This window comes from Rhododendron vialii, chromosome 11a (genome assembly GCF_030253575.1).
Source record: "Rhododendron vialii isolate Sample 1 chromosome 11a, ASM3025357v1".
NCBI classification, from domain to species: Eukaryota; Viridiplantae; Streptophyta; class Magnoliopsida; order Ericales; family Ericaceae; genus Rhododendron; species Rhododendron vialii.
Window position 1 is genome coordinate 20,698,834 of NC_080567.1, and position 20,219 is coordinate 20,719,052.

At 38.4% G+C, this 20,219-nt stretch overlaps 3 protein-coding genes across 4 annotated transcripts; 1 reads left to right on the plus strand and 2 right to left on the minus strand.

Annotated features, from left to right (window-relative positions):
• Positions 1-1,284: 1,284 nt before the first annotated feature.
• LOC131307408 (ferric reduction oxidase 8, mitochondrial) lies at positions 1,285-5,626 on the minus strand. 2 transcript variants are annotated; one of them, XM_058333896.1, is made up of 8 exons: positions 5,288-5,626; positions 4,090-4,183; positions 3,808-3,993; positions 3,493-3,730; positions 3,067-3,394; positions 2,682-2,940; positions 1,918-2,591; positions 1,285-1,802 (listed from the first exon to the last, which is right to left on the minus strand). In XM_058333896.1, exons 3-8 carry the CDS (start codon positions 3,837-3,839, stop codon positions 1,621-1,623), a joined length of 1,713 nt encoding a protein of 570 aa, XP_058189879.1. In that variant the 5' UTR covers positions 3,840-3,993; positions 4,090-4,183; positions 5,288-5,626; the 3' UTR covers positions 1,285-1,620. The 2 variants fall into 2 exon arrangements, with proteins under 2 accessions (XP_058189879.1, XP_058189878.1); XM_058333895.1 differs by lacking the exon at positions 5,288-5,626 and adding an exon at positions 4,365-4,993.
• Positions 5,627-9,360: 3,734 nt separating this feature from the next.
• LOC131307410 (U-box domain-containing protein 52-like) lies at positions 9,361-12,904 on the plus strand. Its single transcript, XM_058333898.1, has 4 exons — positions 9,361-10,182; positions 10,848-10,966; positions 11,048-11,166; positions 12,359-12,904. The coding sequence occupies exons 1-4, from the start codon at positions 9,912-9,914 to the stop codon at positions 12,579-12,581; spliced, it is 732 nt and encodes a 243-aa protein (XP_058189881.1). The 5' UTR covers positions 9,361-9,911; the 3' UTR covers positions 12,582-12,904.
• Positions 12,905-13,064: 160 nt separating this feature from the next.
• On the minus strand, positions 13,065-15,337 carry LOC131307409 (NAD(P)H-quinone oxidoreductase subunit T, chloroplastic). The gene is made up of 2 exons (XM_058333897.1): positions 14,819-15,337; positions 13,065-13,660 (listed from the first exon to the last, which is right to left on the minus strand). The coding sequence occupies exons 1-2, from the start codon at positions 15,181-15,183 to the stop codon at positions 13,234-13,236; spliced, it is 792 nt and encodes a 263-aa protein (XP_058189880.1). The 5' UTR covers positions 15,184-15,337; the 3' UTR covers positions 13,065-13,233.
• Between the last annotated feature and the right edge of the window lie 4,882 nt (positions 15,338-20,219).

The following is a 20,219-nucleotide window of genomic DNA, read 5'->3' on the forward strand; positions in this document are numbered from 1 at the left end:
CATCATATATTAATTTATTTCAACTTCGATCTATATTTCAATATTTTTTTATTTCTATCGTCGAAACAATAATTAATTTTAAAGTTACGATGAAAAATTAAACATGAAGTTACAAAAAGAAAAAAAAATACTGACAAAATACCTGACAAAATTTAGGAAAAATGCGGCCTAAGTTGTGTTTGGACTTTGGAACTTGTGGATCAAAAAAGAACTGAAGAAATGAATTAGGTGATAAGCTTTGTTACTCTTTTTTTCTGTTTGGTTGAAATATATAGAAATGATGACAAGAAAACTTGAAAAAACAGAGGAAAAGAAGAAATGCCAATGAATTGGAAAAGTGAACTGGAAGGAAAAACACATTCCACTTATGATGATTCACTAGAAGGTTAAAGTTTCAAAAGTGGGTTGAAAATAGTAAAAATATATGTATACAAAAACGTGTAAATGTGGGATAACTATGTAAACAATGTATTTTTTTTTTTTTTTATCGACTGTAAACAATGTTTTGAACTTCGAAAATATAATAGACTTTTTTCTTTTTGTTGTGGTTGATACCCTTTGGGCTTGCCTCATCCCAATGCCGCTTAGCGGTACCCTTTCTCTATCTACTTAGGAGTCCACATTAAGGAACGGGGAATGGTGCTGTGCATCATTTGAGCTATCCGTTTGGCGATTTAACGGTCCAGATTTCATCTTAGCTCCGTGTAGCATCCTAGCCGTTCATTGCAGAATTGAAATCTGGACCATTAGATTGCCGAACGGACGGCTCGAATGGTGCACAGCACGTTCCCCGGTCCTTGGCTAGATATCTATCGAGTGAAAAAAAAAAAGTTGGTTTGATAATTCAAGGGTAGGGACATGCCTCCCCAACCCGCCAAACAAGACAATGCCTCCTGTTTTCTTTTGCTAGACTTGTACGTATTCCATTGTGGTGCACATGGACCAAATCCCCAACCGGCCAACATATTGAAGTGTCTTCACCATGATAGGACAGTGATTGATAGTACTAAATTTGACGCCTTAAGTCTGTAGTGAGTGGGATTGGTCCCATGATTATTTGAGTTGCAAATAAGCTGGCCCGGCACCTATAGTGGGCTGGTTTAAATCAAGAAAAATTTGGTGGAGAAAAGACAACTGCTTCATCCTTGCAAAAATAAAATCCAGAGTTGATCTCCCACTCATGATTTGATTGCCATTTCATGAGCCATCAATGATCAATTGAACCACACACTGTACTACTTACAACATTACATTCATCTTGCGCGAGCGCGGCTCCTGTCAAAATAAAAGTAGTACTCCATGGACGGATGCATGATTCTGATCTTCGAAAGGCGAGTTTGTACATGTTGCGGATTACATTTTTTAGAAACTATTTCTTTAGAATCGCGGACTTTCTAACGAAAACTATAACAGTCTAATGTAGAGAAATGCTCAGCATGTGAGCAGATTGTCTAAACTTATGATACAAGGAAATGGGTTGCTATTTTGAAGATTTAAAGACCACAACATGAGCAAACTAACAAACTTCTGGTTCTGTTTATATGAGAAAGAAGTATCTATGATTCTATATGCTTAGAGATACACAGAGCATCTCGAGAATTCCACTGTCTATTGAAGCCCTTAGAGGGTGAAATTGAGTGAGTGAAAACTGAAGTATGGCTTCTTGCTGTGAGCACCCATTCTGATACCTTGAGACTTCATCTGGCACAATGAGGCCACTGAGTCTTTCATTCCTTCAGGTCCACACACAAAGACTCCAACATCGGAACCGCCTGTTTCGTTTGGAAACTGTGCAAATACGTCTGCACAATTCACCGCATGATAAAAAAACCATGTACTTGAATACGAAATGTGGATGATGGGTTGCGAAAAGGTAGAGGAAGAATTCATGCAACAAGGGGTGTACAAAATGGTTACCTTGAAGCTTAGGCCTTCCTCCGAAATGAATTTCATGTTCCTCGAGTGCACGACTTGATTCCAACAAACTTGGTTTGATTTCTTTTACCGGATTTTGAGAGCGTATTTGAAGCTCTTTTTGTAGCTTCCTCCATCTTAGAACAATAGCTACGAAGGTTCCACACATGATAGCTATAGAAAAAGAACAGATTAGCAAAAGGTCAATTACCGAAGTGGGGTACTTTGGTTTGGAGGCCTTTTTAATGGGATGAAAAAAGGCGGCGTTGAAACAACAAAGAACGATGAGAAACACGATTGAAGAAAGCCCAACAATGGCAGCCATCCAGAGTGGTCTCTCGAGTCCAAACGTGGCGTAATTTGAACATTGAGTGTCAAAGTTTACTGTTTCCACTCGAGAAAACTCGTTCAGTAGTTCCCGAATAGTTGCACCAGATTGCTCTTGGGTCACAAACACTTTTAGTTTGAGGTGGAACTGTTCCGATTTCTGGTTTAGCAGTGAAGGCAAAACTGACTCTAAAAGGCATATGTCTTGGGACTTCTTCACTACATAAATGAGTTGTATTTGTGAAGGGATCCTCTTTTTTCCACTGCTTTGGACAAATTCAACTTCTTGCAACATGCTAAGGAATGGTGTTATCCCTATTCCTCCGGCAACCAAGAGTAGGCTGTCGTACCTGCAAAATAAAAATCATCGTAAAAATCATACAATTTGAGAGTTCCTAACTACAAATATGTTGTTGTTGCTGTTGGAGGTTTTTATGTACCTAAGGAAGTCGAGTGAAGTAGGTCCATAAGGCCCTTCGACTGCAACTGGAATACACTTCATCTGATCAGCTTCTGAGCCTAGCTCAGTTTGTACCATGTTGTACAGAGAACTTGTCCATCCTCCTTCGCATTTGACTATCACAGACATAGTGTTTTCATCTACACTCGAGCTAGACGATACACTAAACGAGTGCCACTGTAATTTAGATATGCTCGGTATTTTCATATATATCACGCTTGTTGGAGCATACTTCAGTCCTGAAATGAATACCCAAAGAAAAAGGTAAATTGAGTTGCTTTCTAGTGTTCTCATTAACCTTTTTTCTGACAACTTAGACCACTTGATATTTATATTTTTGGGCAAGTGAGAACATGAAAATTTACTTGGGTCTTTGGGAAGAACAAGCTCTATAGCATTGCAAGGGAAGACTCTAGCAGAAAGTATGCACGTTTCTAGTCTTGACTGTATGATTCTGAGTAGCTTATCAAGGGCAAAGAGAAAAATCCCGGGAAATACCATGTAGAAGTGTCTATCTCCACCATGAAACAAGAAGAATACCAAAAAGACTATGTACAGATGGTGTGTGTAGTAGAAGATTTCAAACTGTCTCCTCCTTATTTGTGGAAGTGATGTGATCCAAATGACTAGCCCTGTAACAAGAGTAACCTCACCGGCAAGGTATATTCTGTTTGTTTTTTGCCATCTCCACATCTGTTCCCCAATATAAAAAGAAATAAATCAACAAAACTGTCACAATACCAATAACTTTCACATTTAAGGGGAAAATTAGAGATGGGATTTGAAATCACCTCATCTTGAATAAGGTTTTTGACACCCCATATGAAGAAGGTGCCTGCCCCATGTAAGGTGGCGAAAAGTATCATTGCAGTTCCAAGCCAAATGTGGTATTTTACTGAAGCTTCAAATTGGATGCCAAGTATCCGAAATATGGCCAAACCCCTCAATATAGGAAGAAGTAGTAGCGCTAGGCATGCTTCTGCTAACAAACCCAACCGCGTTGCCACCCTAAAGATTTTGAACTGCCACCTGAAATACACAAGCAACATCAATAAAGATTGGATTTTTTTAATTCTTTTCATATGCATAGTGACGATAATACTGACATGTTCAGTTTCATGTTTTTGACCGGCAACATTTTTCTGTAATCGTTGGAGATGCGAGTATAGAACGTCCATGCCAGGAAGAGGACAAAGAGCGATACTGCAAGAACCTCAACTGCAGATACGATACCAACATAACTGTTGACAATGAGTGGATTTGAGAGAGCTTTTCCAGGACTTCTCGCTTGCCTGTCATTCAAATTCTAGTGGAAGTTATGTAAAATATGCACAAAAACAAAGTTTATTGCAGATAGACAAGTTTTATGTTGATAAGGGTTTTTTTACCTGCTTCTTGGCTCCTTCTGCTTTAATTCCAAGTAAATGAATCCAACTATAGCCAGAAAAATAAGTGGAAAGCTATAGACAGCAAAGTCAAGCCCTGCAGAGCAGTAGTTTTTAGATCAATGTTGAAACCAACACATTCGTTTAACTGTGTAGTTTGTTTGTGTCTCGAATGAATACACCTACTTAGTAATAATAACTCATACAAACTAACAAATGCGAATTATGCAAACTATATGTCCGAAAAGGGGATTGATTCTTTCAACAGATGTTTGTACCATTGTAGCCAAATACAGTGGTGGTTGCACTTTCTTCAGCTCCTTTCCATTTCTGTGTCCATATTTCCGTGGGCTTAAGAAGCCAAAGTGAAACCCAACCCGAAAATACTAAGATCATCAGCAACTTAAGAACAACAAGAAGGAAGGGGATCGCCATGTCAATCTCCTGAATTTGATGCTGTGGACTGAGCACTTTGTTTCTTCAGTACGATAGGAATATGCTTATATAGAAGTTTGATTGACAATTGACAGCCACTAAGAGATTAACAAAAGGTCTTACTAGCACTCGCCATTTCAGGAGTGCCTCTCACTTCAATAGCCTTTCCCTTGGACACAATATTCCCTATAATCCAAAAAAATAAAAAGAGCAAAGGGATAGGATGGCGTGGGGCTGTTTTCTGCAGTTTGCACTTCAATTTCTAAAGGTATTTCTATTTTTCAGCTTAAGCTTCTTATTTTCATTGATTAGCTCTGATGGGACTAATGAAAATGGAAAATGATTCCAGGAAACACATCAGTTTATGTATACAATGACGTGTATGTGAGGCTAGCACTGCGAATGTTGGAAGCTGTCGTACACTGTGATTGATTGGAGGCTTTAAGAATTCCATTACAATCGTCCTTTCCTCTTAAGAATTGGTGCTTATTTTAACTAGTGGATATGTGGTCCAACCCACTACAGTTGATTTTAACATTTCATCTTCCTGCATTATACCAGACATTGCAAGCTATGGGATTACTCTGCTTTTGCATCATTGACATTCAGAAAATCAGTGTTTGATAAAAAAACAAGCAATATTTAACAGGGACTGTAAACGTGAAAACAAAGAAGATTTAATTTGAGGAAACAAGAATCGATTGCGATTAATGTGGGCATGCAGATGGTTAATTCACATTTTACAACACAAGATGTGAAACCTTACTGTGGACCACAGCAAATCGTAAGCGAATTCAATCCCAAAGCTGTCTGAAGCCGCCTCGTGCTCATCATTTCACAATCCACACTCGCGTAGATTCCACCCACAACAGTGCAGAAATAAAGCGGTAGATAACAATAAGCCAAAAGTCTTGAGAGCAATAGATCAAAAGGGAATAGCCTGTCTACAAACTAGCAGGTAACAGCAAATCTAAACTGCACTATATGATGACATTGGTGAATGATGAGGATCTTTCCATAGGCATTTCGTGAGTCAACATCATTTAGTGACTGAATCCGTTCGTGTAGTTCTGCTTTAACCTTTGGTTTGATCATAACCTAAATATGAATTCATCTCAGTTATGCTTATGTACAATAGTATATGTTGCTCATCACCTCCACGTCACGGCATGTTTTATGATAGCTGTAAAAGCTTAGGCGTGTTTTATGACAGCTGTAAAAGCTTAGGTTGCAAGGAGCCCAGCAGAATCATGATCTTTGTGGAGATACTTAATGAAAAATGGAGAAAGCACTCACACACTGGTCCTACTATACCCACAATTAAGTGGGAAAAACCATTTAGTATGTATCCCATCCACCACATACTTAGAAAGGCTATTTCAATATCTGTTCGTGTAATTTTTCAAACAAGAAAACTGAAAATCACAGTCCAAAAACACCATTCCTTTCCTCTATTTCATCCTACCAAATGACCAAAAAGAGAAGGAAAAAAAATAAAGAAGCAACAGCACGTGAATCTTTGTGACAACTTTTTTTTTTCCCTTCTGTATTTGCTTGATTATTCTCCATGCGATTGTGTGTTCGTGTGGTTTTGGGTCGAATCCACATTGTGTTCAAAAAGACTTTCTGAATGGAGTAAAAGAAGTTGGGATCATTGATCGGTCTCTTCCTTAAAGATTGGGATGAGTCGATGTCGGTCGATGGTGTGAAAGCACTTCCTGATGTCGAATTCCAAAAACCAGCGTGAGGTTCCCCACCACAACCAAGGGAACTGGATGCATTGGTTTTTTTTTTTTGGGGGGGAAAGTTGATTGTTATAACCACCCAAAAAAAAGACGAAGGGGATAGCCTCGAAAAAATCCCCAAACATTACAAAAGAATCTTAAACCAGAGGCTGAGCAAAACAAAACTCAGAAATAGAACGTAACTGCTACAAGATTTTCACAGAAATCCCCCAATTCATCAATCTGTCCCTAGTGCTAAGCCGACCATGACACACCATCTAGTCGATGAAGGCCCATCTGGGAACGTGTCCTTTAAACCAAACAGCCCTGTACCAACCCACCACAGGATGCTCCTCTTTTTATAGCTAGCCAAGCAGATTTCGATGAGTTTTCCCCCGAAGGAGAAGCTGACCAAATAACTCTATCATCTCTTTCAGGCAAAGGGATAAAGGAAGCAGGCGTACCAACTCCTACTTCTGGGCCAGCTCCACTCTCTACCTCTAATCACTGAGCTGACTTTAGCATGAAGATTCCTTCCCATATTGAACCTAATTATATCACCTAACGCAAGATAAAGGGGCCCCGAGGGGTGCCAATTATTCAGCCAAAGAAAAGTTGACTCTCCTTTACCAATAACAGATTTAATAATGGACTGAGCTAGAGGTCTTAACTTGAAGATCTTTCGCAAAGTCGCCATATTCCAAAAGCAATGACTTTTAATCATGAAAGTATGAATCCACTGCACCCAAAGGGTATCAGCCTTTTTGCTAATAGCCCAGATGTGTCTTAACATGGATGCATTGGTTTGAGTAGTACTTCCATGGTACTTCAAGCACTTGTCAGTTGCGGCACCCCACCGCCTGATTTACAGAGAAGGAATATCCATATTTGGAACTATTGGAATGATGAAAGTGAAGATATACACATTATGGGGTCCCCAAATCAGCAAGGGGGATGAGAAAGAACAAGTTGCCTTATGGAGCACTATTATCAAGTTTTGGCACCAAGGCTAATGGATCGAGCATTCCCTACAACCACAATGAACTTTGCATGCCTTCACATCAGGCTAATGGAAGGGAGTTTTGCATACTAAAATATGGCCATTTGCGTTTCCTGGCCATTTGGCCAGTGCAAAGTTGCACTGGCGGCTCTACCTTGAGCCAAAGGTGTTCAGGTTTTTTTTTTTGAAAGGCACCAAAGGTGTTCAGTTAAAAAAATATAGTCCGGTAATCACTTAATAACATTTGGGACCTCACCGAGACAAAATGAATTTGAATACCTAATATTGGATGAAAAACTAAATTTACAGCAAGAAGGCAAAAAAAATATGAAAAAGTTAATGCTTAGTGTCAAAGCGTTATACCAATTGATTAATTATTTTACATGTTATTTTATTTAAAAAATTATAAAAATTTAAGTTACTCAATTATGAACACCCTCAAACAAATTTTTTGTTGTTTGTTTTTTTAATAAGAACGAAAAAATTTTTAACTTGAGTGTAGATATTACGACAACCTAATAGAGAGAATGGAAAACGGCATTATTGTGATCGAAATATATCCCAACTAAGTTGACACATACGAACTGAGCAATAATGAACTCGCCAACCCCAAAAGGAGTAGTCACCAACTAAAGAAATCACCCGAAAAACACCCAATGGTCTTTCTTCCATTGCCAACATGATCTAGGGCTTCAAATGAACTTAGTAACTTGCGAGCTCGGCTCGGCTCGGCTCTGTTCGGTTCGTTTAGTAAATGAGCCGAGCTTGAGCTCGAGTTTTCGGTTGTTTAGTAAATGAGCTGAGGGGAGCTCGGCTCATTCGAAAATAGCTTGGCTCATTAAGGGAGGTTCGACTCAATTAAAGAGTCTCGTTTAGTAAATGGTTAAGCTCGACTCAATAAGGCTCATTAAGGCTCGAGCTCAAATTTTTGGCTCGTTCAGTAAACGAGCCAAGCTCGAGCTCGACAACTACACTTTAATAGGTTTATCTGAGTTTGCCAAACGGAATTTACCAAGCACTTGTATGACTCTCAGTACCAAACTTTTTCGCCTTTTCCCCCAAGTTTCTTTACCCAGTTCATTCATAAATAAACTCATTTCCATGATTTTTTTCGTTTCCATTTTGCATCCCAATGATTTTGCGATGATGTTTTTTTTCCCTTGTGATGATCTTAACTACATCTTTCGATTCAAGTAGCTCAGAACAGAATCCCATCATCATCTAGAGAAAAAACTGAGTGGTTCCTGTGAAAAGTAGCTCTTATTAGTCCACCAAAAGTTTTGGCAAATGAAACAGACACCTATGGTGATAACCAACAGATAATGAAGTTCACTTTAGAAAACAGACTCCTAGCTGTGGTGGTAATTCAGAAAGGTGGGTGGTACCAACCCAAACTAAAAATCACAATCTAGCCATTGTTTTTGGAACCGGGATGGTGTTGTGCAGAGCATCGTATTGTGCACCGTCCGAGCCGTCTATTCGGCAACTCAATTGTGCAGATTTCATCAATGTCCGTTGGGCAATTCGAACCGTTCATTGCCGAGATAAAATCTAGACCATTGAATCGAACGACTCGAATAGTGCACGACACGGTGCTGTGCAGGGGTGCACAGCACTATCCTTTTCTCCACTTGGACGACCTTTTCCCCCTGACATGCTCACATGAGGAGGAAAAAATGTCAAGATACGGCCAATTATTTCACGGAACTAATAGGGAAGGGATTTATATATGATCGCAACAGTCGTACATATCTAGGGTCTTTAATATTTTAATCAAATACCAGCTATTTGGTTACGTGGGATATAAAGTTCCAACTAATGCTCATATCTGGTCAAACAAACAGCCTCTAAATTTACAAGATTTTACTGATCCCAATTTGATCGATCTATACAATTTTTTAGCTCAAAATTCATAGAAATCTGAGATGGTATACTATATACAATCAATGTGTCATTTGGATTCTTCTATACAGTCCAACAACAGATTCGGTCTACCCAAACATGCCATGTGCACAAACCTAACTTATTGATTTCTTTCTCTCTTGTGAGGAGGATATAAATCATATATGCAGCAGATGCTATTAGCCAATTTAACCCTATCTGAATTGTGGAAAGTCTATCAAAATGATTAAGTACCAGATAACATGCAATTTTTTGGGAGAAAAAGAAAGCAAAGATCATCTTTAATGCACTAAAGTCTCCAGTGGTCTGTGAACATGACATACCAAGAAGCCTGCAAATCTTGACAAAAGAGAATCTTTTCTTTTAGTAAAATCTTTGATAGCAACGACTCTTTAGTTGTAAACTACCAATTCTCGGTGGTGGTCAAAGCATGAGACTTTGGAGCTTGCTTCCTCCTAAGATCTCAGCTTCGAACCTCTCACATCACGTGCTATCAACTCTTGTGGACCAGTTCATACATGAATATGTTCCGTCTTTTAATTTTACTCTCTGATCGTGGTCAGCGAAATTGGGTCCCCAGAGGTTAGGCCCGGACAGCCTGAGTTATCAAAAAGCAAATAAAACTGCCAATTCCCAACTCCCCACAATTTGATATCTTATTCATATCCTTGTCCCTTCCCCTTGTACTACTCCATTACCATTTTCATTCTTTTGGAAGGGGAAAGAGAGAGGGGGAGAGGGAGAGAAGAGAGAGTGGGATAGGCATGGAAGGAGGGAATGCACGGCCGGATGAAGAGCATTGCGAGTACCGGAGTAATTGGCAAGTGATGTCGCCAGAGATTGTGGAGATTGGAGAAGGTAACAAGACTGTGAGTATAAGCAGCAGAGATTGTGGCATGAATGATGTTTATGTTGCTGTTGGAAAAAATGATTTGGATGTGGTGAAATGGGCTCTTGATCATGCTATGATCTCCCCTGGAGCTAGAGTTTTCCTTGTCCATGTTTTCCCTCCAATCACCTACATCTCCACTCCTGGTAAGACTGATTGGTATGATGTTGGCATCTTACTGTGTTGGGTGATGCTGACATCGAAACTGTTTTTGTTTCGCACAAAGATTTTTGGCATTCACAAAAACAGTTCTGATATTATTATTTTCCATTTGTGGTTTCATATAGCACGGTAGAGCTGTTATCATGTACAGCCTTTCCGGTCAAAATCAACGTGGGAAAGTAATTCTTGAGCAATAGAAAGGCTAGGTTATTGTGGATTTGATGGAAAACCGCACACACAATCACACGAAAAATAATGAAGCAAAAAGCACGCAAAGAAAGCACGACCAATTAAGAGATTTACAAATCACACCAGTTTTTTTATGTGGCCTAGAGTTTTTTACATCCCAATTACCTTAATACCCTTGCTTAGCTCGTGGAGTGATAAACCAAACTGAATCAGTCTTCACAAATCTAACATACACAATTGTGATGTGGCTCAATGCCTTGTTCTAGGACTTCCTTGGATGAAAAAATGGGAAAAGGAAAACATATATGGATAGTAGGTTTTACAAATGGGATGCAATTCAAGATTAAAGACAAAATGACAAATTTATTACTAATCATCAATAGGTTTAGCAAACAGTCGACTGCGAAACATCTCCTCTCTAATGGCATTCCTTGCAAATTTTATCGATTGATTTCTATAGTTGGAAGGCTATCGAGAAGTCAATTGACCCCAGAACAGGTCCGATTCTATGTCAACGAAGAGAACAATAGGCGGAGGAACGTGTTGCAGAAGTACATTCAACTATGCGCTGAAGCCAAGGTACGCATCTGTGTGAATTTCGATGTCCTATTGTCACATTTTAAGCCCAAGGATTTTCTATACTTGAATTTGAATTGTTAGGTGACTGTGGATACAATGCTTTTGGAGAGCAATTCAACAGCCAAAGCAATTCTTGATCTCATCCCTGTCCTTAACATCACTTACCTAGTCATGGGAACCAAACGCCCACCTGCCTCTAGGTAACATCCACTTCTTTATCAGTACAGTTGCTGCAGCTTGAATGGTACTTATCAATTTCCACCGTTGAATGTGTGCAAATACCGGACACGAAGACATTAGGTGCAAAAAAAACAAGACACGAAAACGTGACGACGTCATGTTGGGTCCTTAGAGCATCTCCATTTGACACTTTAGCACATTTTCAGACTCTATGGGTTAACTTGAATTCTTAAACTTCTGTGCTCCATTTGGTTCTTTAAATTAACATGACTTTAATTAGTGTCTTCTGGTAAGCCCTTATACATGTGGCTTTGTGGTTATGAAGATAGAGAGAGGAGAGAGACAGGCACATGTAAAAGTGGAACCTCTTCTACTTTAACACACATCTAAACTATTCAAATGGACCATTAATTCATCCTTCTTTAACTAATAATAAAATTGGATCCCACTTTTATTATTTTTTGTTGTATAACACATCCAATTTTAAAAAGTCAAATGGAGATGCTCCTAATCTCTGTAGGGTCACTAGTGTCGATGTTCTGTGCACAAAAACAGCACGAAAATGTGCTTAAAGGCATGAGGGAGGATCCAAACATAGATAGTGCTCAAACACATGTTAGAGCAAGTTCACCGGCATGTCGGATCTCTTGTTACTGCTACTCTCTGTAATATTTATGGAGAAAATAAAGTAAGACTCTCTATTGGGTACTTAAACTTGCTGTTGAGTTTCGGCAAAACCATTTCTGTACGAAATTTGGCAATAAGTTTGGCGTCAAACCTTGCCACCTCACCTAGCCCAACTAATTTCTCTCCCTCCTCTCATCCTTCAACGGAAAAAACAGAAGTGTGCCACATTAGACCAGCGGGTGCAACAAACATTGCCAATTTTTGCCTTTCAACATGTCAAAAAAGTAACTTTGGCAAAATCATTTTGACACCAACGGATGAACTTGCTCTGGGTACATTTAGTGCACTTTTACAAGCTATGGCTAATAGTATGTCCCGGCTGCCTTTACGATCAAAAGGGAGGAAGTCGAACTCAAAATCTCTGAAGATCAAATACAAACTGATTTTGCAGTTTTTCTATTTATCAAGTTATCACCTATTGACAAAACTTCGAAAACTGAAGACTTTCCATTTCGAATATAAACACAAGAACTGTTTGTTCAAGAGGATGTTAACTTTTTCTTCGTTGACATTGTTCTGTTTTAGGCGACTGATCAAGGGGCTGGGAAATGGAGAATTTGTTCAGAAGAAAGCACCAGATTATTGTGAGGTTGCAATTGTTTATGATGGCAAGAAGCTTATGGATAGCCAAAACGTAGTACCCTCTGCTATTGCATCGAATCAGCGGAGGAGACCGGAGATCATAACCAGGCCGGAACCAGAAAGGAACTTCTTTGACTGTATATGCTTTTCAGCCAAATCTGATTAGAACACGAAATTTCCTCTGATATTGCATACAGACACGGAGAAACTATGTTGAAGGCACAGTTCAAAATGATCTAAATAGAAGATCATAGACTCGTAGATGAAAAGCAACTGACATATTCCAAATTAATACTACGAATCTAATTGGCGTGTTTAGAATGTGGAGCGCATCATCTTTTTGTTTTAAGTCTAGCTCGAGGATAAGTGCTGCAGATATCGAACACAGTCTGTACAAAAACAAAAGTTTCGATAGATGACACATAGTGTCTGAAAAGTACCATCCGATACTTCATGAAGCTAAAGGAAATTGAGTTCAGATTATGGATATTTGAATGGTTGCGTATCCAAGGAATGTCGATACCCGACGTGGATACAGACATTGACATACGTCTCTTCTTGACAGCATTTGTGCTTCATAGGTTACGACGAAGGGGTGTAGTTCGAGTTAATTATCATAGCAGCATTAGGCTTCTGAACAACAACAATCTAAAAGAGAGAGATAAAAGTCCCTTTGATCCAACTTATATGAGTACACACATACAACACATGTTCTTATTTGCCTTCCCCATCCAAGAAGAGATTTCCCTTTACAATTCATATCTTCATTAACTACACAAGTTTCTAGCCCTTTGAATGCCATCCAAGAAGCTAACTAGCTAGTAATAATATGGGTCTTTGAAGACGAGTACATAGACGATAGAACAAATAGCGAACAGTATAATCACAACGTCGAAGGTGAGAGCAGAGAGTGCTTGATCACTAAGGTCCATGTTCTTCCCACCAAGCCTATCCACCACGTCCGGCATAGGCACAGCATTCGCCACCTCCTTCATGTAAGGATCCTCCAGCTTCACTCTCATCTTCTCGGCTTCCCGGCTGGCCGCCTCCTGAGCCAGCGTCCAATCGTAGAAGCCGCGTTTCTCTCCGTCGCTCAGCACGTCGTAAATCTCCCTCAGTTTCATGAACTTCTCCGACGCTGATTTCAGCGGAAGCGAGGTTGTGTCCGGATGGTACTCCTTTGATAATCGCCTATAGGCCGCTTTTATTTCTTCCAAGTCTGCTTCTGCTGAAACCCCCAAGAACCTGTTCAGTAAGAAAAACTGTTTTAATGCTGACACTATGGAGTGCAGTTTGGTTACAGGGTTTGGTGGAAATGGAAATGGAAATGAGAAGAGAGATTATCAGTTCTAGTTTGGTTAGATAGACAAATACTAAGCAAAAGAAAATATCTATGGTAAGTATGCGAGAAACTAACTATTTTGCTTCAAATTTGGTGCTGACTTACATTACACGGACAGGGGTACGTGAATCGGATATAAGTATCCACTTCACAACCTCATAAAAATGGGCAGTAATTAGATAAAACTGTTGGGATTTGTCCCACATTGGTTAATTATCTCCTCCAAAACTAGTATATAAGCCTGGGCGGCCTCTCCACTCTTTGCCAATTGGTTTGGAGTTGGATGCTTTAACAAAAACCCTTGGCGTTGGTTAACCGTTTCTGTGAAACATTCAAGGCCTCTTTGGTACGACTTTCCCTCTTTTCTTCTGGCATGTCTGGATTTATTTGGGCGAATTCGTTGTGTATCCCACATCTAGACACTGACACGGGAGCTTACCCCAAAAATCAGGGATCCATATGACATAGATGCTAACCCCTTTTAGTGAAGAATGTTACATGGATCCTCCAAAAAATCAAAATACACATGCTGGACACTAGATACTCGGATGAGGTTAAGAAATCCGTGTCCAACGTCTCTAGAGGGAAATTTACCCAGCAAGCATGCTACCATGAACTATGTGGGAAATTCGCATTTTAAGCATGAAATAGTCTATAAGATACTTTGAATCACTATTTATCCGAAAAATCAAAGAACTATATGGAAAATATTGAATGTTTTGGCGAATCCCCGTGTTCTTAAGATTGGCATTACATAAATCTAACACCTAAAGGTCCTAAACACATACCTGCACCTATTCTACTTTCTATTGCCTACCATGCCAAGATATCTTCATTGTGTTTGAAACTCGTGGAAAGAGGAGTTAGTTAGGTTTCGAGCCGGGTCAAATGCATGGGATTACATGATGCCTACCGATGAGCTACTAGTCCACTTGCTAGTATGGACTCGTGTTAGTCCTACTTCAACAATCATCCACATTTTCGAATAATCCATGCAAGAAAACAATTCAATACAAATAGAATCAGTTCAATCCCATATATGAAGTGAGATGGAGACTCACTGATAATGAGAATCAGAAGAACTGTTGAGCAATTCCGAAAACCTCTCACTCAAGAGGTTGTCATCATGGCTCTCTTCTTGTGTTGATTTCGACTTGCTATTATTACCTCCTCCAATCCACCCATCCTCATCATTCTCCCAGTGAATCCTAGTATCATATCCCGGCCTTGGGGGCGGGGCTCTCTGCCGCCTTTCCGATTCCTGCGCCGCCGCGAAAACTCTCAAACTATGCCTGATTTTTCTTCTGGGTAATTGCCCAACTACCTTTCTTGTCCATAACAGGTGCTCTTCCCTCTGGTGACTGCATCTGTTTTTGGGCCTTAGAATGAGAGAATATGAAGCTGGAGGAGTAGCTGTGGAAGCCATGGGAAGAGTTATAAAAGCCAAAAAAAAGAAAAGAAAAAAAGATGGCCTGATTTTAGAAGTTGCTCATTGGAAGAGATAGGTTTTAGTTTCATTGCCTCTTGTTTATGTGGCTGGGAATTGGAAGTCAGGAATTAGGGAGGGCTCCACTTGCAGATATGCATCCTTAGGCTTGTGCAGTTTATTTATTTATTCCCAGGTCACCTTGAATTTTAGCATGGAAAATGAACTAGATGAGCTCTAAAAGAAACGAACGGTTGCAATTAGGGCTGCAAACGAGCCGAGCCGAGCCGAGCTTTACAGTGTTCAAGCTTGTTTATTAAATTTTTAACGAACTCGAGCTTGAGCTTGAGCTCAGTGAAAACTTAATGAGTCGAGCTCGAGCCGAGCAGGCCTTAGATTGACTCGAGCTCGAGTTTGTTCACGAGCCTCAACGGACCAACGAAAAATGTATATATATCCTCGCATAGGCCTAATATAACCACAAATATTTTGATTGTGAAGGTATATATCTTTCATTTTCCTATGGAGCGGGAGTGTACTAGTGTGTGTGTGTTTTCCCCTCCCTTGGTTGACTAGAAAGTGAAAACGGGAAGAACAAATTATGAAATAACAATAAATATCTTAAACTTAAGTATATATACCCCGGCTCGCGAGCCGACTAGAGCCGAGCTTATCCTTGCTCGAGTTTGGCTCGTTTACAAAACGAGCTGAAAAATTGGCTCGAGGTCGTTCGTTTAACTTCCAAGCCGAGCTTGAATGAACCCAACTACGAGCCGCTCGGTTCATTTGCAGCCCTAGTTGCAATTAGAGCCTACGACTAAGTGAAACTAGATGCTTCAGTTCAGGTCACTTGAGGCTCTGTTTGAAACTTAGGGAAAAGAAAGGAAAGGAAAATTAAAGAATTTTTCCTCCTATTGTTTAGTTATAGAGGAAGAAAAGAAAATAAAGATTTTGAATGTAGTGAATAGTGATTTTCTCTCCTATCTTCTTCTCACTTTTCTCCTCTTTTATTTTCCTTTTATTTTTTTTCCTTTCCATAAGTTCCAAACGGAGCCTTAAGGACCGGAGCCCGGAGAGGTACAAAATATGGATTTCAAACAGCTCTGCAGAATGCAATTTCGAAGATTTGAAATTTTGGAGGTAAAATAGACATGAATAAAATCTGAATATTAACTATGAAGGACAACAGTACGGTGTTAAAATGTCCTTTTTGTTGTGCAAAAATTCTTTTAATTACACATGTCTACTGTTTATGTGTATCTCAATTAATTTCGGACCCTTCAATAAATGACCCATTAAACTTTTCAGTGGCCCCGAGATCTTTTTTCTTGCTATGAAAGTCAAATCTGCAAGTTTGAGTGAGTAAGACCCTTACCTGCTTACATGGTCTCACTCGACCAATTAACTATTGCACTGAGAAATTACCCGTACACTATTTTCGTTTCTGTTGGTGGGCGACCTTAACACATTTGTTTACGACCCTTGCCTGCTGGTATATTCTTACTTGACGAATCAACTATTGTATTCATAAATTATCCATATTTTATTTTGTTTCTGTTGATGGATGGATTTAGCAAGGGGCGTAGCAAAAAATCTTGTTCGGCAGGAGCACCATTAAACATGATCTTAATGGTCTTAAAATTGTCTATCTTTTGCATATACTAAACAACAAAAAATAAAGGGGATTGATTTTACCACTCTCTTGTGTGTCTTGATTAGATGATTTATTTTGTGAGAGAAAGAGAGTGACATTAACAAAAATGGAGTGCAAAATCAATTCCATAATAAAACCGAAATGAACTTAAAACATAAAATGTGCTGGAATATATGTATAGGTAATGCCATAAGGGGTCTTTATGTAAAACCGTTAAGTTAAGAGACTCTTTTTAGAAACTTGCCAAGGATACGAGGGGATGTAAGTGAAATAAAAGGAATGTATATAATTTTGGGTATCGAATTTGTCATGACTTCTATAATTTAGGGGTAAAATTAAAATTACTGAAAAATGCAGTTCATGGTATTGGTGGTGAAGGGGATTCTTGTATGGTCGAGATGGGATGGGGAGGATTTTGGGAATGATGAATGACGGGAAGAATACAATAATTTTGCTTCAAAATTTATTTGAAACAAAATTTGAGTTAAGATTCTCATTGAAGTACAAAGTACTAAAGAGAGCTTTCACTTTCTTCTTTTTTTACCCACATTTGAGTAAAACTTGAAAAAACTCAGGAGATGGCCCACAACGGCTTCGTTCCGCTAAGGTTCTTATTTTTTATGTACTTAATTTTCACATTACGAGACAAGTCATTCTCTCATAATACATCACATTTAATTCAAAAAATAAATACTTATTTTAATTAGTGAAACGCATTTAAAATGTCTTTAAGTCAGACATTAACAAGACCCATATGACCATATGTATCTTTTCATGATTTCTAGTAAATTTTGACAGAAATAAGTTGCGTGTTGAGATTCACCTCAGAGCACACATGCGGTTACTGCAAAGGGGCCTCACCCCAAATTTCAGATTATTTGACTATATTGTGGTAGATTTGATTTAGACACATTTTTATTCTTGTAGCTTATTTTCAAAACTATACTATTAGCCACTCATTTATCAAAGCAAATAAATTGAGTACGTGACTTTGCTTGATGAGAGGATTTTCAAAGGTGTAAAATTATGACCAAAAATAAAAAGTTTGGAAATGATAGTTTCACTCAGTTGTCTTATTTAAACTTTTATTAACTTTGTCCGCATTATTATATACTAAACTATTTTTAAGAATAATTAATTTAGTCCAAACTCACTACATTGTTGTTTCAAGAGATGTACAATGTTGAGTTTGATTTGAGTATGAAATGTTTAATACGGTTTGTTCTCAACTGGGTTGACACGTAAAATATCAAATCATAATGTACCAGAACAATGATGAAAATCCATTAAGCTACTCGAATAAAAATAAAAATAAATAGTTATAGGGGAAATCCATAGGTAGACTTCAGGTCTAAGGTTGAAGTGAGGGAGATGGTGGAACAATAGGCAGACTTCTGGAGAGAGAAATGAAGGGAAATCAATTAGGTTAAGGTCATTTTCCCTCCAAACCATGTTTTTTTGCCCAAACCCAATTCTTCTTTCTGCTCGGCATACTTCTAATGATGGGTTTCACTTGGGTGCATCGTCCCCTGTTGGAAACACGTGCAATGGGGCAACTTAAACGGGTTGGAGATGCCATATCAGCAATTTTTGGGACGGAGTATAACGACGAGAGTCTAAATTTGGGAATTTTGATAGTACACGTGTTTAATTGAAATAAACTTAAGTTCAGGTGTCTAAATTTGGAGATTTTGTTAGTACAGGTATTTAATTAAAATAAACTTAAGTTCAAATGTCTCTGTAACATTTGGTACAAAGTTCAGGTGGCATTTTGAATTTTCCCTAAATATAATTGAAACTATATCTAACACTTTAAATGTTTGTGAAAAGAAACTGAACTAAGAATTATTTGGGAGCCAAGTAAAATCATTGAGAAGAGGGGTAAATGATATACAAAACGGAAAGATGTATAATTTCCAAATGCAGCTGATTTTGTCACTCCTCTATTTGTTAACGTCACTCTTCTTCTTGTTTTTATTCGGTGAATTTATTAAAATACCCTTGCACTTTATGATATCTAATAAAAACAAGAATAAAAGTGATGTTAACAAATAGGAGAGTAGCAAAATCAATTGTCTTTCCGAAGGTAAACAAATAGCTATGACAGTTTTTAAGGAAGAGATGCTATATGTACAGACATACTAATACATACCCCGTGTACAAACCAATTTTGAGTCCGTTTTGGGTCTCAAAAAAATGATCCAAGCCACTCATTTTGTTTAAAGTATTTTGTTCAAGGTCCCTGCAAAAAATAAGCTAAACCAGATATCGGTAGAGGTGTTTACGATGCATTCAACTTTGTCCCAGAATTCAGGTTAGAATTTTGAAGCAAAGTTGGATGTATCGCAAACACTCGTAACAATATCCGGTTTAGCTAATTTTTTGCATGGACCCTAAATAAAATATTTTAAACAACATAAGCAGATCGGATTATTTTTTTGGATCCAAAAGGGGCCCAAAATTGATATGTACTTGATGGTACTGATAAAAAATATGTACCCCTATCATTTTTGTTTTCAAAGCCCTTTTGAAACTCAGAAAGTCTGTGGACATAACAAAATTGTGCATAGATTGCGTAGTGGGGCACATAATGGGTCTCACAAGAATGATCCAAGCCGTTCATTACGTTTAAAATATTTTTTCAAGGTTCCTTGCGAAAAATTATCTCAATCTGATACCTATAAATACTTGATCTAATCGTCTAACTTTTCTTTCAAAAATCTGAAAGAAAAGTTAGACGATTAGATCAAGTACGTATAGATATTAGATTCAATTAGTTTTTCGTAGAAGTCCTTGAAAAATTGTTTTAAATATAACGGCTCGAATCATTTGTATGAGATACATAATAAGTCCCACAACAATTTGGGCACGATCTGTGCACAATTTTGCTGTGTTAGTAGTCAGACGAAAGTTAATAATCCGACGCGTGAGCTCTCATTACCAAGATAATTTGATGGTTGATAACATAATGTACTCCGTAGTACAGTATGTTACTAGAAGTAGCAATTGATTTCCACCATCCCTCTGGGTAAACAGCATGGACCGAATTAGTTCGGTTTTATAGTAAACAAAAAATCAAACCACTATATACGGATTATGTATTTGGAAAACCAAACCAACCCATAAAAAGTGTAGAACCAAACTAATCCAAACCATTAGACTACGGTTCGGTTTTGATTTTGAACCATGGTTTATTTGATATTGAGATATCATCTTCGTAAATTATTTAAAGTACTCAAAATTGAGGAGATAAACTAAGAATTGATTTTTATTTATAGAAAATTTTAGGAATTAATTGAGCCGTGGAATCAATACTCACTGAATGGAGCATTATATATCTACATACAATGTGCTTTTGAGATTATAGGAATGAGTTGTGATA